We start from the raw sequence: 20,388 nt of genomic DNA, 5'->3' as shown, positions 1-20,388 counted from the left end.
GTTTCCAAACTTAATTTAGGGATCTCTGTGCTGCATTGCATAGGATAAATATGCCTGCAGTGGAGATGTGGCTTTCTAAAATGCAACTTGGCTCATACTCTGCTTGGTCTGTACTGCTTATCTAGTCAGCCATTCCTTGGTATGTCGCTTTGGGTGAAGTAACTTCAAGGTAGCAACTCCAGATGCAGCGAAGGCAGGAGAATGGGAGGCAGCTTGTGCATGTCCACACAGCACTGCCTATCTAAATTTGAGTACTGGGAGGAGCGTGGCTATATCATATGTTTTCCCACCAGGAACAATGCACACTGCTGCTCAGCATGGCTCATTCACAGGGTTTTTCAGATTTCCTGCAGGTTCCTCTGGGCAGTTCTGTCTTATGCTCATAAAGATGCACATTAATACCTACCCTGAAGAGCAATCTATCTGAAAAAAGAGTGATCTATCTGAAAGACTTGATTGAGAAAGCCAGCTAATAATCTAATCCCTCTTCATTTATAAAAGCTACATAGACTTAATCTTCCACACATTTAAATCCTAATGAAATATTCAAAGTCAACAGGCTTCATTCTAGTTAACTCGTTCTGAGACTCAAAGAGGGAATAAGTTCATTTATTATCTCTGTAACATTCTTCCAGAGTGTGAGAATATTTGGCTTGGGAATGGTAGAGTTTGTAGAAAAGCACTGACATTGCCATCCTGGATCAGTCCATTAGGTCAGTGTGTTTCTAGCAGAACCTCTCCTTAGTGAGTGAGGATTAGACCCCTCTAAAACTCTGTGTGCCATGGAAGGAAGTTAAACTTCCTTTGAACTGATACTCTGCATTTTCCAAACAGTCACAGAATCACAGAGTGCTAGGGGTTGGAAGGGACCTCTGGGGATCGTCTAGTCCAACCCCCACTGCTAAAGCAGGATCACCTAAAGCAGGTAAAGTACTAAAGCAGTCAAAGTACTTTTTAATCAATGGTCATCACCTCTTCCTTTAGAGGAAATGCAATCAAATATACAACATAATTGATACATGAAGTTAACACATGGCCAAAAGCTAAGCTGCTGGTCTCTATATTAAAGGTTAATGCATCTTGCCCTCTGCATAGTCCCATGTAAGTCTATAGGAGCATCAATTTAGTGACATGATAGCCACTACATTCCAATTAATCATAGTCAGGGCCTGATGACTTTTAGAGATGAAATGCAAGTGTATTAAGCATTTTATTTAGTTGTACAATTCCTATGTTTCCAGTAGGAACAAAGCTGTTCAGCTAGATAACTCTTTCATTGCAACATCAAAAATTAAACTGTTGGACCTTGAAGGAAATACGTAATCTCGGTCTTCCCATATGTTAAAACTATTACCTGTTGCATGAAGTACTGTCAATCATACCAGAAGGAAGAGTATCCCCAGCGCTGTTGACTGGGAGTTGCAGATTTAATGGGAACAAAAAACAGCTTTCTATTACACACAATTACCTACAGCTCTAAAATTCTATTCTTTCCAAAATTCTGTTCTTTCCCAAATTCTTTGGTTATATGGAAACGCGGAGAATCCTGTACTGATTAAGAGCAGGGAAGAGAATGACTGCCCCACACAGGATATCATAGAAGCACTAGTGAATTTCTCTTGCCAATACACGGTTTCTCTCCCACCAAGTGTGATATCAGCTAATAATAAAATAGCTCTGTTTCAAAAACACTTCTATATGTGAGTGTTCCTACACATATGCTAAATTAGATAAATATGAATTCACTACCTTTAAGTCATTTTCCTATCACACAATAAATATGTGGACAAAATACTAATTCCATGAAAATAACAGCTTGAAATTAAAAAGGAATAACATCACTCTCCTAAAAAAAACCCAACAAACAAACCAGGATAAAGGTTATCTCTGTTAATTTCACCTTTTATGGCAGAGGCATTATTATTTTGTGTAATTACATAAACACATTATTTTTTGCAGGATTGTCTCCCATTCATTGCCTGTCTCAACAGCTGCCTTCACTGCATGTTAACACCTACAAACTGGATGGCTACTGTCATCCTGTTGAGTATCCAGTTGAAAACATCGAGGAGATACTGTTTTTTCAACACTCAGTTCCTGTGTGTGTTTAGTCACATCTCTGACCACTTCTCTAAATAAAAAAAATCACAACCTGAACCTCTGTTCAGCTTACTCAGACAAGGAAAGCCCTCAGTTACTGATCAGAGGGAAGAAGTCCTGCTGGTGTGACTTCCTCAGCATCACCCAGAAGTGGTGTCACAGTAGCAAACGTGTCTGATGATAGCAGTTTGTGCAGCTACCTAGACAGGGATCAGGTGCTGCTTAAAACTAGGTAAGGAAAAAATATGTAGGTAGTGTTACTGTTAATATAGATAAGTTCTGCAGTTGTGGTACTTGTAGTGGTACAAGGAAAAGTGTAGCACTGTAAAAAGTTGAGTAGAAGGCTGCTTATTTGAGCAGCATAGACAGCTTATGCTACCCCTTGGCAGGTTCATGAACAGCTTAGACTGGCTTTCTTTTCTCAATGTTAGTTGCCAGGGAAAGATTAGCAGGAAAAAGTATTGATCACTGCTCGGCTGTGACTTAGATTGACGTAAAGCACAGACCATGTTTTAAGAGAGGTATAAAATGATTCTGTTACACTTAGTATCCAGTTTTGGACAATCTACAGGAAAGTAATATGAATAACAGATTTAGCAAACAAGTCTAATGGAAAAAAGTTAAAGATTTAGACAGGCTAGGGATGGGCACAAGGCAACAGGACGACTGTCTTCAGTCATGTACAACATCCCCTGTGGCTGGGATGAAGTGCAAACAGCTTGATTCAAATCAAAGATTACAATTACATGTTAGAACAAATCTTTCTAGATGTAAAAAAACAAGCTACCTAGGCAAGTGGCAGAATCTCTTTTACTGCATGTTTTAAGTGCAGCTTAAGTAAATAGCCTGTATCTAGGGACTGATCCCTTATTAGAGAGGAGTAAAGAAAAAGACTTCCTGAGGCATCTATCAACATGTAGTCTGTATGACCTGTGGAGGGAAAATGCTTTAGGCTTGTGTTGTCAAGACCAGCAAGCCTCTACTGAATAAATATATTTATGTTGGGGTATATATATATGTGCACACACACAAATTTTCAGAAGTTAATCAGCCAAATTTAAGAGGATTTCCTTCAGGGCAGCAAAAGACTCCTTGCTGTCATAATCATGGATGTGCTAAAGCTTCTCAACAGATAGTTACAAAGAGGGGTTTTATGTGTTTGTTTTTAGTTAGCCATTCTTTATCCTAACTCTTCTTCTTGAAAAGGCTAAATTATGCTTAAACTCAATTCAGCCTGAGGCAGAAGCTCATGATGGGAAACTTCATCCCAAATAATTAAATTCTGGCACTGTTCTAACTGAAACTGGATCTTTATAAGGACAATGTTTGACAATCCAAGCTGTAGACATGGTCACTCTGCCTTATAGATAGATCCACGTACGTGTGCACAGAACGAGCTTCACTCCAATTCCAGAGACACTGAAGTTCTAACAACCATCCTTATCTCAAGTTCATGAGATATATTTTGAAGTCCCAGTCTTCTAAAAACATAAACCAACAACGAACTTTCCAATAAACCTTAAGTGGCTTAAGGTATGTTCGCACTGTCACAAAACACTTGTTTAAGTGAACACTGGCAGTATACACACCAGCAGTGAACGTTGCTCAGCAGTTAGACAGTAACTTGTCTGGCCAAAGTCTGCATGGATGTTCACCTCCTCCCACACTTTGGCTGCGATTGCCAAAAGTGCCTATATTTACTTACAGGCGTGCATGAAGCAAGTCATGTTATGTACTGATTTGTGAAATAGTGACTAGAGAGTGGAAGGGTACATGAAAAAATTGATATTGGGTGTGTACTTACAATGTTGCACTTAATCCTAACCAGTGAAAATGTACAGGACTGTAAAAATATATTTCTAAGGGAAACAGTGAAAGTACAATCAACTCAACCATTTAAACTTAGGCAGAACATTGTAGATTAAAATTTGTTGCTGGGAAATTACTCTGTGCGTACATGTATAGAAAATTAAGTAATCATTTTTATCTCTACTTTGATTATCTGATCAGTAGTATGGTGAATATGTATTTACATGAATATTGGCCTTTCTGTCACTGACAAGTATACATCTCAAATTATCTTGTTGGCTTGGTCTTTCTTTACTCTTCCTTATGGCCACTCAATGATTCCCTCTTATCAGCAATATAGAATTATTCTAAATTATGAAAGAGGGAGACATATGTTATAACTCACATATTTTTCTTGCATTCACCTATAACAGTATTTCCCTACTTCAGGATATATCTTTTTGAATCTAAAAAAACACAATTCATAGGAAAGAAGTGTCAAATAATTTTTGCTTTGTCTAAAAATTGAAAATGTTTTAAATTTAGCAATTAACCATGAGAAACATATTTAAATGGGTCTTATTTAAATGAACCCAGTATATATATATTTAATATAGCTGCACAAGAGAAACAACGTGGCACTATGCTAATTTTCCGTAAAACAGATTTTGTTCCTTACAAAATTACCACTCCCCATAGTATAACAGGAGCCCATTTTAAGTTCTGTGTCATTTGAATTTGAGATGGAACATTGAAGAAAGCCGCTTTAATTGGAGCTTGAAAGATATGGAATTGAGCCTGCAGGGAATGTTGGGCACTTTTCTTGTCGTTCTGGTTGATTGATTTGCATGATGTGGGTGGGGAATGTTGTTGATCAGGCTGTCCATTTTAATTTTGTACTGGTTGTGTCAGCTTTAAAGTGAAGTATGAGCTCAGCTTTAAAGTGAGGGGCAAGCATACAAGCTTTAGAATAGACACTGTGCTGCAGGCTAAAATAAGTAAAATAGCACCATTTACACTTTTTTGAAAAGTGCGATACTTAAGTGAACTCAGAATATTGTATGCTGCAATACATTATCATTAGTCTCTTGTATTGAATAAGTGCCTTCTCTTTTTTTTTTGTTTCCTGATTCACATGTATATAAACAAGCTGGAAGAAAAGTCTTTAAACTTAACACATCACTTTCCTGGTTCCTTGAGAAATACTGCTCTGAATTTAGCAGACAACCAGCAAGCCTTAATGATGAGACTTGATATGTCCCCTAAAGGAAAAAGAAAAACCAACAACCAAGGCTGATTTTACTGTTCTGATTTACATTGCAATGTATGCCAAATCTAACCTGGCTGCCATCAGTGCCACTGTGTCTTGCTGCTGCTTCATTTCATATCAAATCATTCTACTTAAGAGGGGTTGAATCAGTCTCCTAATTTGTTGCTACATGCACATCTATTGCAATCAGACTTTCTTTAAAAACACAAAAGCAGAACAACTCCAGACTTACTAGTTTTCTGTGAACCACTTCTGCCCCGAGTGTTTAACTGGGAAACTGTTCTTGCTGCATTGCTGGTAATACTGCTGTGACCATCGTGAAAACCAGAAGCACCTTCCAACAGATGGCATATAGACCAATTAATGACATTAGTGCTTCTGTGTTATTTGGCATCCTACATAAATTGAACAAATAGCCTTCCCTTTTGCCTGTGTTATCATACAGAAGAGTTCATTAATGGTCTCAAAAGTGAAAAAAAAAAAAAAAAAATCAGATCCCTCTTCCCACCCACTCCCCACCCCCTGACAAAGAAACCATACGTTTCAGGAGATTAGTAATAGAGCAGCTTCTTTCTGAAGGTCACAATTAATGCAAAAAATAAAACCTTAACTATACTTCTTTTAAGAGGTTGTTAATGAAATGTGCAAATGCCTCAGCATTTTCGATTTCAGCACAATTCAGTCCAGTAGCACACGGGGTTACAATGTACCTAAGGGGAAAAGACATAAAGAATTAGGTCTGGAGTCTGGGGATCAGAAGGCAATAGTTTGACTAGACTAATTGATTTCCCGACTGATGTTTTAAAAATCTATACAGTGAAAATACTAATGAGGCCCTGTTTTGGAGGGAGGAGAAGTTGTTCTGAATTTAACTACAAACTTTCAGTAACTATGAGGTCTTATGCTCCAGGTATTTAGGAGTTAAAGCAGCTGGAGAGGTTTTCTTCCTATGAGACATCCAAACGTGTATGTCTGGCTCTATCTGTTGTGACATGCACAAAAAGCAGTATATGTCAGAGGACTTAAAAGCTAGATGTTGTAGCATTCAACTTCCAGATGCCCAGCTCTGGAGTAAAATCAATCAGCACTCCTACATGCAGCTCTTGAGCTGCTTCAACAGAGTATATAGGAAAAGTTTTCCAGCTCGCGTTGGAGAACTGCCAGCACGCTGAATCGGGCGTGCTTGGTCAACATCATCAGCAGAAAGATGCCGGTGTTAGTGGTAGGAAGTGCTCCCTACACAGATGCCTGTTAAGTCTCACATCTCTACCTCAGTTGCTCCAGAGAGGCACCTCTGTTCAGTTGGGATATATTTCCTGGAAGTGTGCTCTTGAACACAGGTAGGATTTATGTTCCATATTTCTGGTTCTCATCAGGACCAGGTAGTACCTAAGCCGTGGCTTCACAGCCCTGGTGGTGCAAATGTGAGTGTCTGCAACTCAAAGGACATAGACCGTGCGTTATCAAAATCAAGTGCCTCTAAAGTCTCTGATTTGTTGCCTCGTAAACACTAAGGGTTATAATGCGACAGTTTTAAATTTAGTCCCAAGTACCACTCTAGGCTTTCTAAACACCCATGTTGTATCTGGCCTTTTATGCTATTCATACTTATCCTGATTCTTGTGAGAAATGATCTGAAGCTCAGATAGGGCTATTATCATTCTGTGAATTACACACATAGAGAAGAATTAAAAGAGAGCATTAAGCCTGCAGAGTCATGCACCCCAAATTAGGAAATAACGGAGTTAAAATCATTCATAGATTTATAATTGTGCCCTCCTAGCAAAGTTCTCAATTACAGGGTCCCATTTAATATTGGATTACTACATATTCCTTGTCACAAATCTATCTTTTGAGGGGTTATTGAACCCTTTTAAAGTATTGGCCAGTTTTGAGAAGAAACATAACCTTCTGGTTTTTTCCTCTTTGTTGCAAAACCATTTCTGAAGTTCAACATGATTTCTCAAAAAGTTAGAATTTGGGGCAGTCCAAAGCTATGCAGACAATGGTGATTAGTTTTCCTCTCCCTGAATCACCTTGTGATGAGGTTTATGGTGACCCTGGTGCCCTTGCAAGGCAAAAATAGGAAAACGTGTCCAGAGCAAAGGAAAAGATGGTTTTGTCACAGCTTGGCCTTAGATTGGCTTAGGCTGCCCTGGATCTGAGTTGAGTAAATGCTTGTGGATAGTAGAAGCCTGTTGGGTAATGAGAGGCAGTGGGAGGGCAAGGAGAGGAAACAGGAGGGAAGGATAACAGCCTTTGAAATTCATTGTTTTAAATAGTTTGGAATGGGGATGTTCTCAATGTTATTTGTCACTGGCTATTTCTTTTGTTCATACGTAATAGAGGCTTGGTTGTCTTTAGTCTCCTAGGAATGTTTCTATTGCTTTTCTCTACAGAGTGGGCCAAGGGATGTAAGCGCTTTACTGCTATTTTGGACTCTTAGGTCCATACCTTAGATCCTTAGATTGACTTGTTCCTTTCCAGAGTAAAGAGGACCAAGATTTGTTGTCCAGGTCCTGGCACTGGAGTCAAGTGCTCTCATTCCTAATTATTCTGAGCAGAGCGAGACACATTCCCCAGGGTGACCAGGTGCCTAAGCAACCTTTTCAAATTGCTTTAGATATAGAGAAAGAAGTCAAATCATTATTTCCTACTTTCCTAGTAAAGGATCAAAGCCAGCATTTCTAGATTAAACATGTGGTAAGAGTGGCATCTAATGGCTCTGAAATCCTCAGGATGGTGGGGGAGAGCATGCTGATTTTTGAAGAATCACATGTAGATGTTTTTCCATTTTTATTAGGAAGTGTAGGAGCAAACCAAGGATTTTGGATGCCACCAGGCATCTAGTTCCACTAGGAACTGCAGTTTTCTATGCTCAGATGCATGTGGATCCTGTGTGGAGCTAGCTTGCCGATATGAACAGTTTGGGTACTTTTGGTTCACTATGATTTCTATAAATAAACAAGTGTATAGCACCATCACATGTTCTTCCTTTCCTGCTTTCCACTCCATATGGGACTTTTATAATTCTAGAATTACAAATATGACATAATCTCCAACACTTCCACTGGTAACATTACTATCTCTGTAAAGCCTGATAGCTAACAAAAACTGTTTTCAAAGTAGAGCTGATCTCATTGCTGATGCTTGAGTATAAAGATGGTTTGGCATGATAAGATTCTGTATAAACTGATGTGTTTGTTATTGAAACATATCTTAAGTTTTCATATCTACTCAAAAGGGAAAAGAAAAAAAAAAAAGGAAAAAAAAAAAGATAGTAACTTCTTTCCTGGATGGAAATGGAAAAGCAAAAGGATTTTTGAAATCTAACTGAAAGACTATTTTAAGTATGGAAAGAAACAAATCAAGCTGATAAGAGTGGGCTGTTTGGCCTTTATGCAAATAAAAATTCAGCTGTTTAGCTACAAGAGAACTGTAGGATTCCTGATGCTTCTCCTCCAGACCTTTCTTTATGAGTCGATAGCTCCAAATAGCAAATGCCAAACACTGCTGTAACCTGGTATGCTACTATCTGGAAATTTCAGATTAGACTCTGTCAAAAAACTGTCAAAGAATACACCACAGAATAAAGAGGGGGAATTGCTTACAGTGAATTAGAGACTGCTATTCTATTAAGAGAATTAATTGGAGCAAAAGAACTACAATTATAGGTAGGAACTATAATAGGAACTTGAATGAAATATATGTAGTTATATGACCCACTAATGACTCCAAAAAAAGCCATAAGATGAATGAGTCACTGAGTTTTAAATATAGTTCCCTGCTGCAATAGTTTTATCATCAAACAAGGCTTTGCTTGAATTAAAGGGGAGCCAGGGATATATGATGGGGTCCCACAGCTATGCCTCAGTGGTTCGTACACTGACAACAAAGGCAGAGGCTACACAAGTAGTTTCTATTATAAGTGATGTAAGAGAGAAACATTTGCAAAGGGATGACTCACTGATCAGAGGGCTTTCAGTTTGACTGTGATACAGTGGTTCAGATAAATGCATTCATTATTTTCTATAGCCTGTGACCTTTCCTGCTTCATAAATAGTAACATTTATTTTTCTGCACAATATTTATTTTAACATCCTCACTATTGATTTCACTCTATTTCATCAGTTGTTCCAATTGTGAAGTTAGGCTCACTTGCTAATATAAGATCAGTAGCTTTCTAAAGGCAAAGAAAATAGCAAAGTCGTGCTACAATTTTAACAGCTGGGAACAGAAATAGCCTTTGACACAATGCTTTTAAAGTATTTTTTTTACTACATGACACAATTTGTTTTTAAAGAACTGTGATGTGTCTTACAGACACATGTCTGGCAAAGCAAAGTCATGAGAGGGGTAAAACAAACAAAATGACCTCTGCTCTGCTGGCCACCAAAACAGCACAGGCAAGGAAGTGAAGAATTTTACAAGGTCCTTCAGAAACATAAACCCAGTGACTATATTGCAAATGTTCTTACTATCATTTGCAGTTCTGTCTCTGAAGGTCATTTCTAATTTCAGCCACAATTTGCATGAAGTGAAGAAGTAATTCAGATAGCCTGCTGAAAAGTTGGTGGGTTTGGGGGACTATATGTTGCTACAAGGATCTTTTGAGAGCTTATGTGCAAAAGCGTGTCTCGCCACTTCTTTGCACATTTGAAGAAGTGAAAGGAAACTTCAAAATAATGATAAGAAATGGCAACCTATTTCTTCTTGCTCCCATTTCCCCTCTCCTGTACAGTATATGCATACTTCTTACAGAGATAAGAGGAACAAACTTCATTGCTGCTGTGCTGCAAAAGTCCATAGAGACAAACAATGATTTATTTCTCAAAATAAATAAAATGGAGGGCAGCCTTCTTTCCCTGGAAAAATTTGGCATCATTTACTGATATGAAACCACAAAAAGCATCTGGTATTTAAAAGCTATTAAGAACCCGGCCCAGCCAGCCTTTCTCATGTCTGTAGTTCAAATAAATTGGCTTACTCTTCGGAGTGATCATGGGATGAGAGCACAGGGCTTGCCTCTTGGCGTGGGTGACTGCTGTGCACCATTGCCTGAGCTCATCCTGTCAAAGCAACAGAGCTCCGAGTTTAAGCTGCCATTCAATCCCTAGTTTAGCACAAGCTGTTTATAAGCTCTCCAGTAGCTTGTTAATACAACACCATTTACATTGATTATAATGACACCAAAGGAGTAATTAAGAGAGACTATTTTAACTGTACCTGAATTTAACTTGTCCTTTGTTGCTATTCAGATCATCTGGTGTGTATATAACCTCATCTTGAAAACGTATTTGTAAAAATAGGATGTTCGTAGCAAAAAGTAGTCCAGAAATATAACAGTATTATGCATGAGAGTGTGCAGGTCTAGCCGATTTGTTCCTTTCAATGTCAAGACAACTGTCACGTGCACAGAATTTCTTTGAGTTAGCATGTTCAGTAAATTCATCCCTGGCAACAGTGCTGATGTCCAGCATTAGGGTTACAGACCCTACTTCTATAAAAATCCTTTCTCCCATCTACTGTGAAATTCTGGTGGTGCAGCTCAGAGAAATGGAAGAAATATAGCAGGCCTGAAGCAAAGGATGAAGAGCTTGCGATGTCCCCATGCTTAGTTATATGTGATGAATCCTAACAAGAGGTCGGCATTTCCTGCAAGTCACGCGTGTCTGGGAGTCTTTGGGGATTTGTGGCAGAGAGGGTGATGTGTCCTTTCGTCTGTAAGCTGTGCGTGCCTTTTAGGGGCTTCATTGGGCTATCCAGGGATCCCTTGCAGTTAAATTTCTTTTTGTCTCTTCCACACACTGAGGCAATTGCCACAATGGAAGATGTGTGTGTTATATGTTTAGACACATATTCATGAAAAGTCTAGTATTTTTAAACCTCACTTTCAAATAAATAAACTTTCATACTGTTCATAGCTCACTGTAGAAGTAAATAAAATTTGTAGTCAATGCTAGAATAGGAGTATTTAGAATGTGAACTGGTTTGGAGGATATTAACTGTAGAATGCTACTGCCGTTATCTTTGCAAGATCAAACTTGATGGAAAAGTTTAGCTGATACCCTCAATATCAAACACCAAAATATTAATGGTAGTAGCACAGATTTTAACATCAAAAGCATGTAAATGTTCAGAACCATTTATTTACTTTTTATAGTTAAAATCTAGGAAAAAGTCGTAAGTAAAATATTTATAACTGTAATTTTTTGATCAGCTTATTATGAGGAGCTGCCCATCTTGGTAAAGTTTTTTAAAGAATTACTTGAAGAATTTGACAGCAATCATTTCTTTAACATTGGAGCAAAACTTATGCCATTTTCATATAAAAGTAGATCCCTTTTAGAAATACTTTTTGTCTATTTTGTGTGCCAAAGAGAACTTGTTTCAATGCAGTACTTTACCACTGAAAATAATATTCTGCCAAGGGTGTAAAACATAGTATGATGTGAAGATTGATTTTCATGAAATTTTTCAGCCAGGCAGACTTTGGTATATAGCAGAAATCAATAACCATTTTAGTCTCTTTTAAATCTTGTTATTTATTTTTGTTCTAATAGAGGGAGGGAGTAAAAAGCCCCCTGATGACAAAACTAGTATCTTTGTATTTAAATGGATATTAAAAAAGAAGAATATATACTTAGGGACTCTAAACTGCACATGCTTGTGTGCTTCGTTCTGTGCTCATACAGTCCCATAGAAGCTGAAGAGGACTGTTGGTGTGCATAAAGTTAAAGCATGTTCCTAAGCACTTGTAAGCTGAAGGCCTGGTTTAACAAATGCATTAATGATATATCGTGTTTTTCCCTTTATGCTTATATTTCCAGTGAAAAGAGCATTCGGTGTCTTAAATCTTTTTCATCAGACAAAACTGCACTGTAACTCCACACATCACAAAATAAGAAATGAAATGCAGGAAATAAAATCATTGTCAACCCTATTGTATAAGAAGTTTATTGTGGGACATGTTCTTTCAGTATCTTAAGCCACTCCTCCAGATTGAATTTCCGGGGCCAATGTGAGAGTATGAGCTTAGAAAGTGACACCACGGCTCTGAGCACTGGAGAGCGTTGGCTGCCGGTCACTTCTGAAGACAACTTGAAAAGGATTAATGCAATGAAATAAATTGAGCATGAATTCAAATGACTTGGTCAAGCTGAGTCAGAGCAAAACTTTCTATGACGCCCATTGCCTGGGAAACCAGGTCTTGCTGTTTTGTAATGGTACAATCTACTTATTTAAAAAGCCAACAGTGTGTGTTGCTGTTTTCTGGTAATGCCAAAAATCTTTTACACAGAAGACTGAAATTTCATGTTTTAATAGCCCTCTTCAAAATGCAGGTGGAAGACTGTGCCTGCCTACAAACTGGATTTTTGGTTTATCATTTGCAGAAGTATGCCATTACAGAAGAAATAGCTTGAAAGGAAAAACACAGTTCGACCCGTAGATGAGTGGGGTTCCAGACTTAATTCTAGAGTTTTTTGCTGAAAGGCATTGACCTTATATTTAATACAAGATGGTATGATCAACCAAATAAAACTTTCCATTCTGAAACTGCAGCATGTTTGTTTGGAGTGTATGGAGGAGGGGAAAACACTTTTAATATGATCATAAATTTAGCTGAGAATGAGAAAATAGATTATAGTTAAAGAATGCTTTTTCTGGTGGCTGGGTGTGAGGTTCAGAAACAAATCTCTTAAACTGCTATTATTAGCCATCTCAGAGGAGAGAGAGATTTTATCTGACTCTGCCCCAGTTTAAAGACCTCTCAGTAATACAAAGAAAATGAAGTAAAACTATATGAAAGTTATTTGTCCTAATTTCTAGCACCTACTAAAGTGATCCATATTGAAAGTCTAATCTAAGGAATGATGCTTTAAAGGACTAGTTCCCTGCTCCCAAACATAAAGCGCTCTTCCCATCAGCTCTTCTCCTTCGCCATAGAGAGGCTGTTGAGATTTTGTTTTATAGTTCCAATATAAAGGTAATGTTCCAAAATAAAGCTAATAATCTTAATAGGAGCTGGGAATGTTTAAAATTCAAGGTACAATTTCTGTGCATAGTGGTGGAATTGTATTGGGTCACAATCTACAAACATCACTTTATTTTCTTGTTCTGTTAATTCATTCAGTGTCAGGTTAGGTGCTGTCTCCTAGTTCAACTTACATTCAAATGCTAAAGAAAAAGCCTAGCAATTAATCTAGTGAGGTGATAACTCTTCAGAAAATCCTCCCCTTCAGAAAACTGCCTCCTATGTTCTCAGTACTCTGGAAAACAGATGGAAAATACTGTAAGGAGTGAAAATTATTGGAAATGTGTGGGAATAAAAAAAAAAGAAGAAAATTAGGAAGCGTGCATGAAACTGTAGTATAACATTTCCTCTGATGGCAACAAAAGTGCATGAATATGTAAGAAAAAAACTAAAATGAAACAAATCTCAGGCTGTCCTGAATGTTGTTGAAGGAGTTTGAGCCAGGAAAGCCACTAGTCATTTACAGCCAAAAATAGTGTGGATTTCTGCCAACCTTGTCTTTCTAGGTTTGTGTCGGTCCATATTTTCCCTATCTTTCTGTTGGCTACTTGCCTTTTCAGTACTTTAACTAAAGGGTAAGAAATAAAGCTATAATTGGCTAGCAGACCATACTGATGAGTCAATACACTGCTTCCTTGGAGGCCAAAAATACCTTTTGCATGATGTAATTGTGGACTTTTATTTTAATTGACAACCAGTACTTATAGTAAGTGTCTATGCTAAAAATTAATGATCTGGGTACTGGAGGCACAGAGGTGTGGAGGAGGCAGAGGAGCTCATAGTCATTACTTACGGTGACACCCAGTCAAATGGATACACTATAGGAAATAGCTGCAAAGATTACAGGTTTCTATTGGATTCTGAAGGGTAAACTTCAAGAAGGCAGCATTTGTAGAGAGAAGTAATATTTTATTAGATAAACTGATAGAGGTCAAAGGATGCTATGCTTGGTCATGGAATCTCACGGCTATAGCATATACCAGCGAGGTCTGCAGCATCTTTCTAAACAGAAAAGATACCGCCTCCATCTCTTCCTGCATTATGAGGATTTTCACCCTGTATTTACAAGTAATTTACAGTGCTCGATGATTAACAAGAACAGGATCAACCTCCTGCTCAGCCCTTCTCCCTTTCTGACGCTAGCAGAAATAAACCCCAGTACAATCTCATCGTGGATGCAAAAGGAAATACCTGTTGAGTAAAGTCAACAATTGAACTGAAGAGAAGGTGTGAACAACATTAGGTAGATAGTTCTGAGTAACTTTGTGAACGTACTGGCTGGGAGAGAGAACTGCTTTGTTGCAGGTGGGTAACTCACGGATGAATCAGGAGCAACTCTGGTGACAAACCTGCCGGAAGTCTAATTTGCATAAAGCCTTCGCATTAAAACTGCCTTTAAAAGTATGTATGTCTGTGGCACCAAATAGTCTAGATATCCACAGCATAAAAAAAAAAAAAAATAAAAAATCTTCACAAATCAGAGAGCTGAGATCAGTTAGAACACCAGAGCTAAGCCTGTAAAAACAGCTTGAAGTTAGCAAAAGCACGTAAGAAGGTCACGAACAAAATCATCATTCTCGAAAAAAGCTGGAGGGAAAAAAACCAACCAACTTTCAGAGCCCTGGCACTTCTGCGAGTCCATAAGGTTATGGAAATGCTGCTGCAGTTTTTCCATTATTTTTTTTTTTCTGTAAAAAGGGAATCAGAGCATGAAATAAAAATAAAATTAGCTTTTAACCTGAAAAAAAAAAACCCCACCCCAACCTAATTCCCCGGTACCCTGGCTTTGAGAGAACAGCACACTTATTTCCTGGTGTACAATTATAACTTTTGAAGGCTTTTTCCCCCCCCCGCCCCCGCCCGTCCGAGGGAGCCGCGCTCACGCGGTTGTGCACGCGGCCTTTGCCGCCCTCTGGTGGCCGCAGCCGCCCCGTGTCCTCAGCGCCGGGGGGGGGGGGGGGGGGAGCGGCGCGGAGAGAAAGGGACAAAAAAAGACCATTTCTGCAGAAAATGCCGATCCTGCCCGTGCTGCTCTGTTCACGTTGGGTGGTACTTACAGGGACTTGTACCTCCTGAGAAACGCATTCCTTCGTTTGCTGTAGGTGCGCCCCTTTATACGGAATCGGACCTGGCTGCCGCGGGTAGTCCTTCAGCTTCCTCTGTTCTCAACAAAGTAGTTTCCATAAAGCTCCAAATTTGCAGCCCTCGAGCTTTCCATTTCCTGTAGAAATGCCCCAGTCTTGAAGCTCTCAGTCAAACAAGAAGCTGGAAACTGGATACCCGGGACTCCAAGCCGGGCAGAGCCCTTCCCGCGTCCAACGCCTTTGGAAGGCATCCACGCTGCTGTTCGCACTGCGGGACGGCCTACCAGCCTTAGTCATGGGCCAGGAACCTGTTTACACCAGGTTACAGCATGGTAATAATAATTTACGACTTCTGGAAATGAAGGGGGTTTGATTTGGGTGGTTTTTGTTTTTGTTTTAAAACTATATGACATTAGCTGTAAAGAAAACACTGGAACTCCCAGCTGAATTAGACCTGGTAAACTGAGCTGAGTGTGTTGTTGCTTATGCTACTGTGGTTTCTGGTGTGTTGATGCTGAAATCATGTGCAGTAATAGCCAAAATAGTTAAACACAAAATACAAATCCCATATCTAAGGATTTCATTCCATAGCTCTGTTTTTCCTCTCTCCCAAATCTCTTTCTAATGTGTATTACAACCCTTCCACTGAACAGTTCTGTCTTTTCAAGGTTATCTTCAAGAGTTTTGCTTTTTCCACAGAAAGCAGCTTACAGTTTCCCAAGGATGCTCCCAAACACTCTGCATCTGTTTTGCTACTTATCTTTGTTATGATGATACATTTTTGTAAAAGTGTGCTTGAGCTTTACAATGTAGATCAAATTAGATTCCTGGCAGAGAGGAAGTAATGTAAATTAAGATGAGGGCAAATGGAAGAACAAGTGTGTGATACATGTCCTGTACTGAACTGCTGGAGGTAGTTGGCTGCTCAGCAGCAAGCAGAGCTCAAAACCCAGACTGAGCAGAGGAGAGGAGTTAACAGCAGAGAGGGGAGCTAATAGTACAAAGAGAAAGAGGAGGAATAAGAGTGTGACCGCTCCATTATGTGGCATGTTCCTGTCTGTGTCTGGCATGACGGGAGGAGGTACATTATTGAGCAAGCCATACTTTTTCTCATTGCCTATAATTACAGATACACCCGTAACTGCACACACAAGCTTATCACAAAGAGGATTTCACCTCCCTTTGGACATGAACTATGCTACTATAGCTTCTGTTACAGGCAACACCTTTGTGCAGGTGCAGTTTGGTGGAATTCTCCGGAAAGCTGTAAAGTCTTTATTTTAGTTTTCAACCCACTCTGGTAAGCTGATCTAAATTATTCAGTGCTGCAGCCCAGATACCAGTTCTGGGTCACCTCATGTGATGGCAGTCCTCTGCACTCTTAGGAAACCAATGATGATAGTGGTATATTTGGACATGCATGGACATAATTGGAGGTTATGTGAACGATAGCCCTGTCTCTATCTCCCTACTGTTTATATACCTGCAGAATCTAAGGAAGAAGAGCAGCTCATCAGTCATGCATGGATCACCCGTGTTTGGGTAACGCCACACAGTTCACCTTCTGCCACATGCACTGAGATTGTGACACTAGCTGTTGCTTCATCTACCTTGCTGGTAGGACCAAGGATTTGCCTGCCCTGCAACTCTGAGGAGATTCAAACCCTAGCTCCAAATAAGGCATATTGGAGAAAAAAACACCAAAAATCAGTATCTTGTATAAACTGAGAGCAGAAACTCTAAGATCTGCAAGTTATAACTGCTTATGCCTTACTTTTGGTAAAGACTTGACCTGACTTACGTGCCTCTATCAAGGCAGTGTCCATGGCTGTAATTGTCCCAGTCACCAAGACAGCTTCCTAGCTTTCTCCCAACTGCCGACTCAGTCCTTGAGCCTCCCCTTGGCATTTCCTACTGTGATAACCGTTTGGCTCCTTGATCAGTAATACAGCGGTCAATGTGCATAAGGGCCTGCTGGACTGAGGGCTTGGGGTTGGATCCGTCTCTCCCCTGAAAGCAATAGAAAGCTGACAGCACTGGAAGTGCAGAGGGGCTACGTAGATCTAGCTAAAGCAAAATGAGGGAGAATACACCCCACACATTCTTTCATAGCATTTTCCCTCCCCGACGCTGGATAAAGAAGGAGTTGTCCTTTACCACTGAGCATTAAAATCATCGCAGCTAGATAAAATTAATATTCTCTTGTGACATTTAAAGAAACACAGCTGGATCAGCAAAATATATCAACAACAGGCATGACCAAGTATTTATGACACTCACTGTTATTTTCTAGTTATATTTTCACCTTTCCCTAAGATAGTTAAAGTGAATTGGAACATGGTCAATACAAGCACAAATTGTTAACCTCCTACTTATTCAAAACAAGGTGTATTGCATTAATTTAGTATGGGTTTTAAACATTCATTTATCTCTATCACTTCTGATGAATTTATCTTTCAGTTGTAAATCTCACAATGTCCACTTAAAAGATTCCTGTTGTATTTTGCCCATGACTTCAATGAAGCTATAATTTTGATTCTTACTTAACCATTGAAATAAAGAAACACAAGCAACTGGGATAATGCATGCATGCTTTATGTAGCCCCATATCAAAGATACTTCTGTTTTCTTTCAACAGAAGTCATTCAAGATGCCCTGAGCCTGAAGGTTCCCTCCCATTTCTTCTTAATCCTTCTCCTACGCATTTGTTTTCATCCATGCCCAAATATCAAGGCATACAAAGTCTGTTTATAAGGGATGAGATCAATTGCCAAGACATGAACAATTTGAAGGTTGCTACCCTGCTGACTTCTGGATTTTAGACCCAAGTTCAATTTTAAGCTCTTCCAGTTGTTGATTCTAAGATAATCATTTCTCCTATTTTTAGCCACAAACAGCTTTGAAATTAACTTTTTGTGTGTGTGTGCTGAATCTTGCATTTGTTTCCAGCATAGGAATAAGATTTTCCCCACATGCATTTGGCTGCGTTGAACCTTAATTAGAAACAGGAAAGAACAGATACGCATCTTTGCGAATTCAGTTAACATTTGCTTGCACTTCATTAACTAATGCCAAATGCAGGAAGGAAGTAAACATTCCATTCTTTAAGAAAATTAATGAATGAAAGTGCGTTATAATGTGGAAAAAATAATATAGGAAACATTATCGCAGGCAGAAAGTCTGCTATTCCAGTTCTGAAGAAGGAGGAGGAAAGCAAACTAACTTTAGTTTCTGTCAGCTCGTACCATTCTCAGTGTTGTTTTACAGTAACATTTGAAATGTATTGTCTCCATAGAAAGAAATTCTGGGTCTGGGTTTACCCTTGTTTTCCCTGCATGTTCTTGTACACTGCCGGTGGTTGCAGTGACTTGAGCTCTGCCCGCTCACACTCTGCTTGCAGACACGCTGGGAAAGTACCGGGTGTCCTGGCTGCACTGCCATTGCTGCTGTAGATGAACACTGAGTGACCTGCGTGGACGTGGCCAGCTGTCGCTTCCTGGAGCTGTGAGGTTTTTATCCACGGCGTCGTCTAGAAAGTTGTGCTGCAGATAACCTAGTGCTGTGATCGGGTGCTGGCAGTGATGATCTCCAAAGACAAAACCAAGCAACCTTCCTTTGCTCCCAGTCATCCCTATCAACCAGTAACCCACTGGGACCCTTGTTGGCAACAGCCATGATGAAATGTGATGTTCAGCGCCGCTGGGATGGCCGTGCCTCCGTGATGATCCCTGCCTCCTCATTGGGCTTGTGACTGGTGACCTGCCCTACACACCTGTAGAACAACAATAAGCCTGGATATCTCATCATCTGCATACAGCTGTTTATAAAACTGAAAAGCTAATAGCAACTCTATCCAAAATAGAAGTGAATTAAGTGTCAAATTTATAATGTCTCTTGAGATAAATAAATCGTGAGTCACAGGGAGCAGCAATAGCAGAGGCTGCTGAAGTTCAGAAAGGAACAGGGGTGTAAATGTCATCGCTTTTTAGGGACTGTGTGCTTGAAGGAAGATGCCACCATCTTCTGCATTCCTTACTTCTTTTTCCTTATATTTTTCCTGAACCTCAATGGTTTTGTGTTCAGCTGAAAAGGAAATCCCCAAGAGCATCTTGCACCTGGGTTCTCCAAACTCATAAGGCTGTAATGCTGTCTGCTTTTGTTTTGGGGATCAAAGGACAGGATCTGGTATCTCCTCACTACGATGCACAGCCTGATGAGAACAAGGCACAACTTTGTTTCAAGGGCTTTTTTTTCCTAGTTCTTTATGGTGCTAAATGTCTTCAGCTTTCAATCACAGCAATACAGAGTGCAATAATAAATCTCAAACCTGTTGCTGTGGAAGCTGGAGCTCCAAAATTAATCATAGTGGGATTTCATTCATAATTTTATTTTCCACACACAACTTTTGGTAATCTGCTGATACTTGTAACAGCATAAAAGCACTGGTAAAGAAAGTCACAGTGTGCAGTCACTCAACTGGATTTCTACATCATATTTAAAAAAAAATAATCAAAACACCTTTCCATTAGTATCCATTAGTATCTCAAAGAAGCCATTAGTATCTATAAGTATCTCAAAGACCATCCTAGGAAAGGGTGGTCACTGTAGAAAAGCTTAGCTGTCTGGCTAATCTGTAGTTTGTCCACTGGAAATACTCACACTCAGTAAGGTAAAGCATTGCTGAATGCTGGGCTGCTACTTCACATACAGGCCCATGGAAACTCCTGATGGTCACTGAAAGCGATGGCTGGCATGGATTTGCGCAGCCTGTGTATTAGGAACACGTTCTCTTCAGACTTGGGTGTGTTTCAGTAAACAATATGTGAATTCGAGGAGGGGGTTCAGAGGAAAATGATGGTTTAGGTGCTGCATAGAGACAGTGTAACCCTGTGGCTTCTTCATCCCTAAAACAACTGGAAAATGCAAGCAAGAAACTGGGATTTAGCCCCGTACAAGATTCTGGAAATGAAAGGATGTTCCTAAAGTTATGAACCTGGCATGGCTAGGTAGCAAGGAAGCCTGTAGTTGCCTCCTCCTTCTCTGCCCCAGCTCGGGCCCCGGTGCTGGAGGGAGCAAGTAGGACAGGATGCATGAAGTGCACACCAGGGAAT

The 20,388-nt window shown here is 39.6% G+C and overlaps 1 protein-coding gene across 2 annotated transcripts in view; it reads right to left on the bottom strand.

Annotated features, from left to right (window-relative positions):
- The window catches only part of PTPN3 (protein tyrosine phosphatase non-receptor type 3), a 178,781-nt gene that overhangs the window by 140,935 nt on the left and 17,458 nt on the right, over positions 1-20,388 (bottom strand). Inside the window, exon 1 of one of the 2 annotated variants that reach the window (XM_075744677.1) lies at positions 15,251-15,560. The exons of the other annotated variant lie outside the window; for it this stretch is intronic. Coding sequence (XP_075600792.1) covers positions 15,251-15,278 — 28 coding nt within the window. The 5' untranslated portion in view covers positions 15,279-15,560. Of the gene's footprint in view, positions 1-15,250; positions 15,561-20,388 lie in introns of those variants that run through there. 2 annotated transcript variants of the gene reach the window in all.

The sequence above is a fragment of the Balearica regulorum genome, chromosome 2 (assembly GCF_011004875.1).
Source record: "Balearica regulorum gibbericeps isolate bBalReg1 chromosome 2, bBalReg1.pri, whole genome shotgun sequence".
NCBI classification, from domain to species: Eukaryota; Metazoa; Chordata; class Aves; order Gruiformes; family Gruidae; genus Balearica; species Balearica regulorum.
This window is presented reverse-complemented; position numbering and strand designations above follow the sequence as displayed.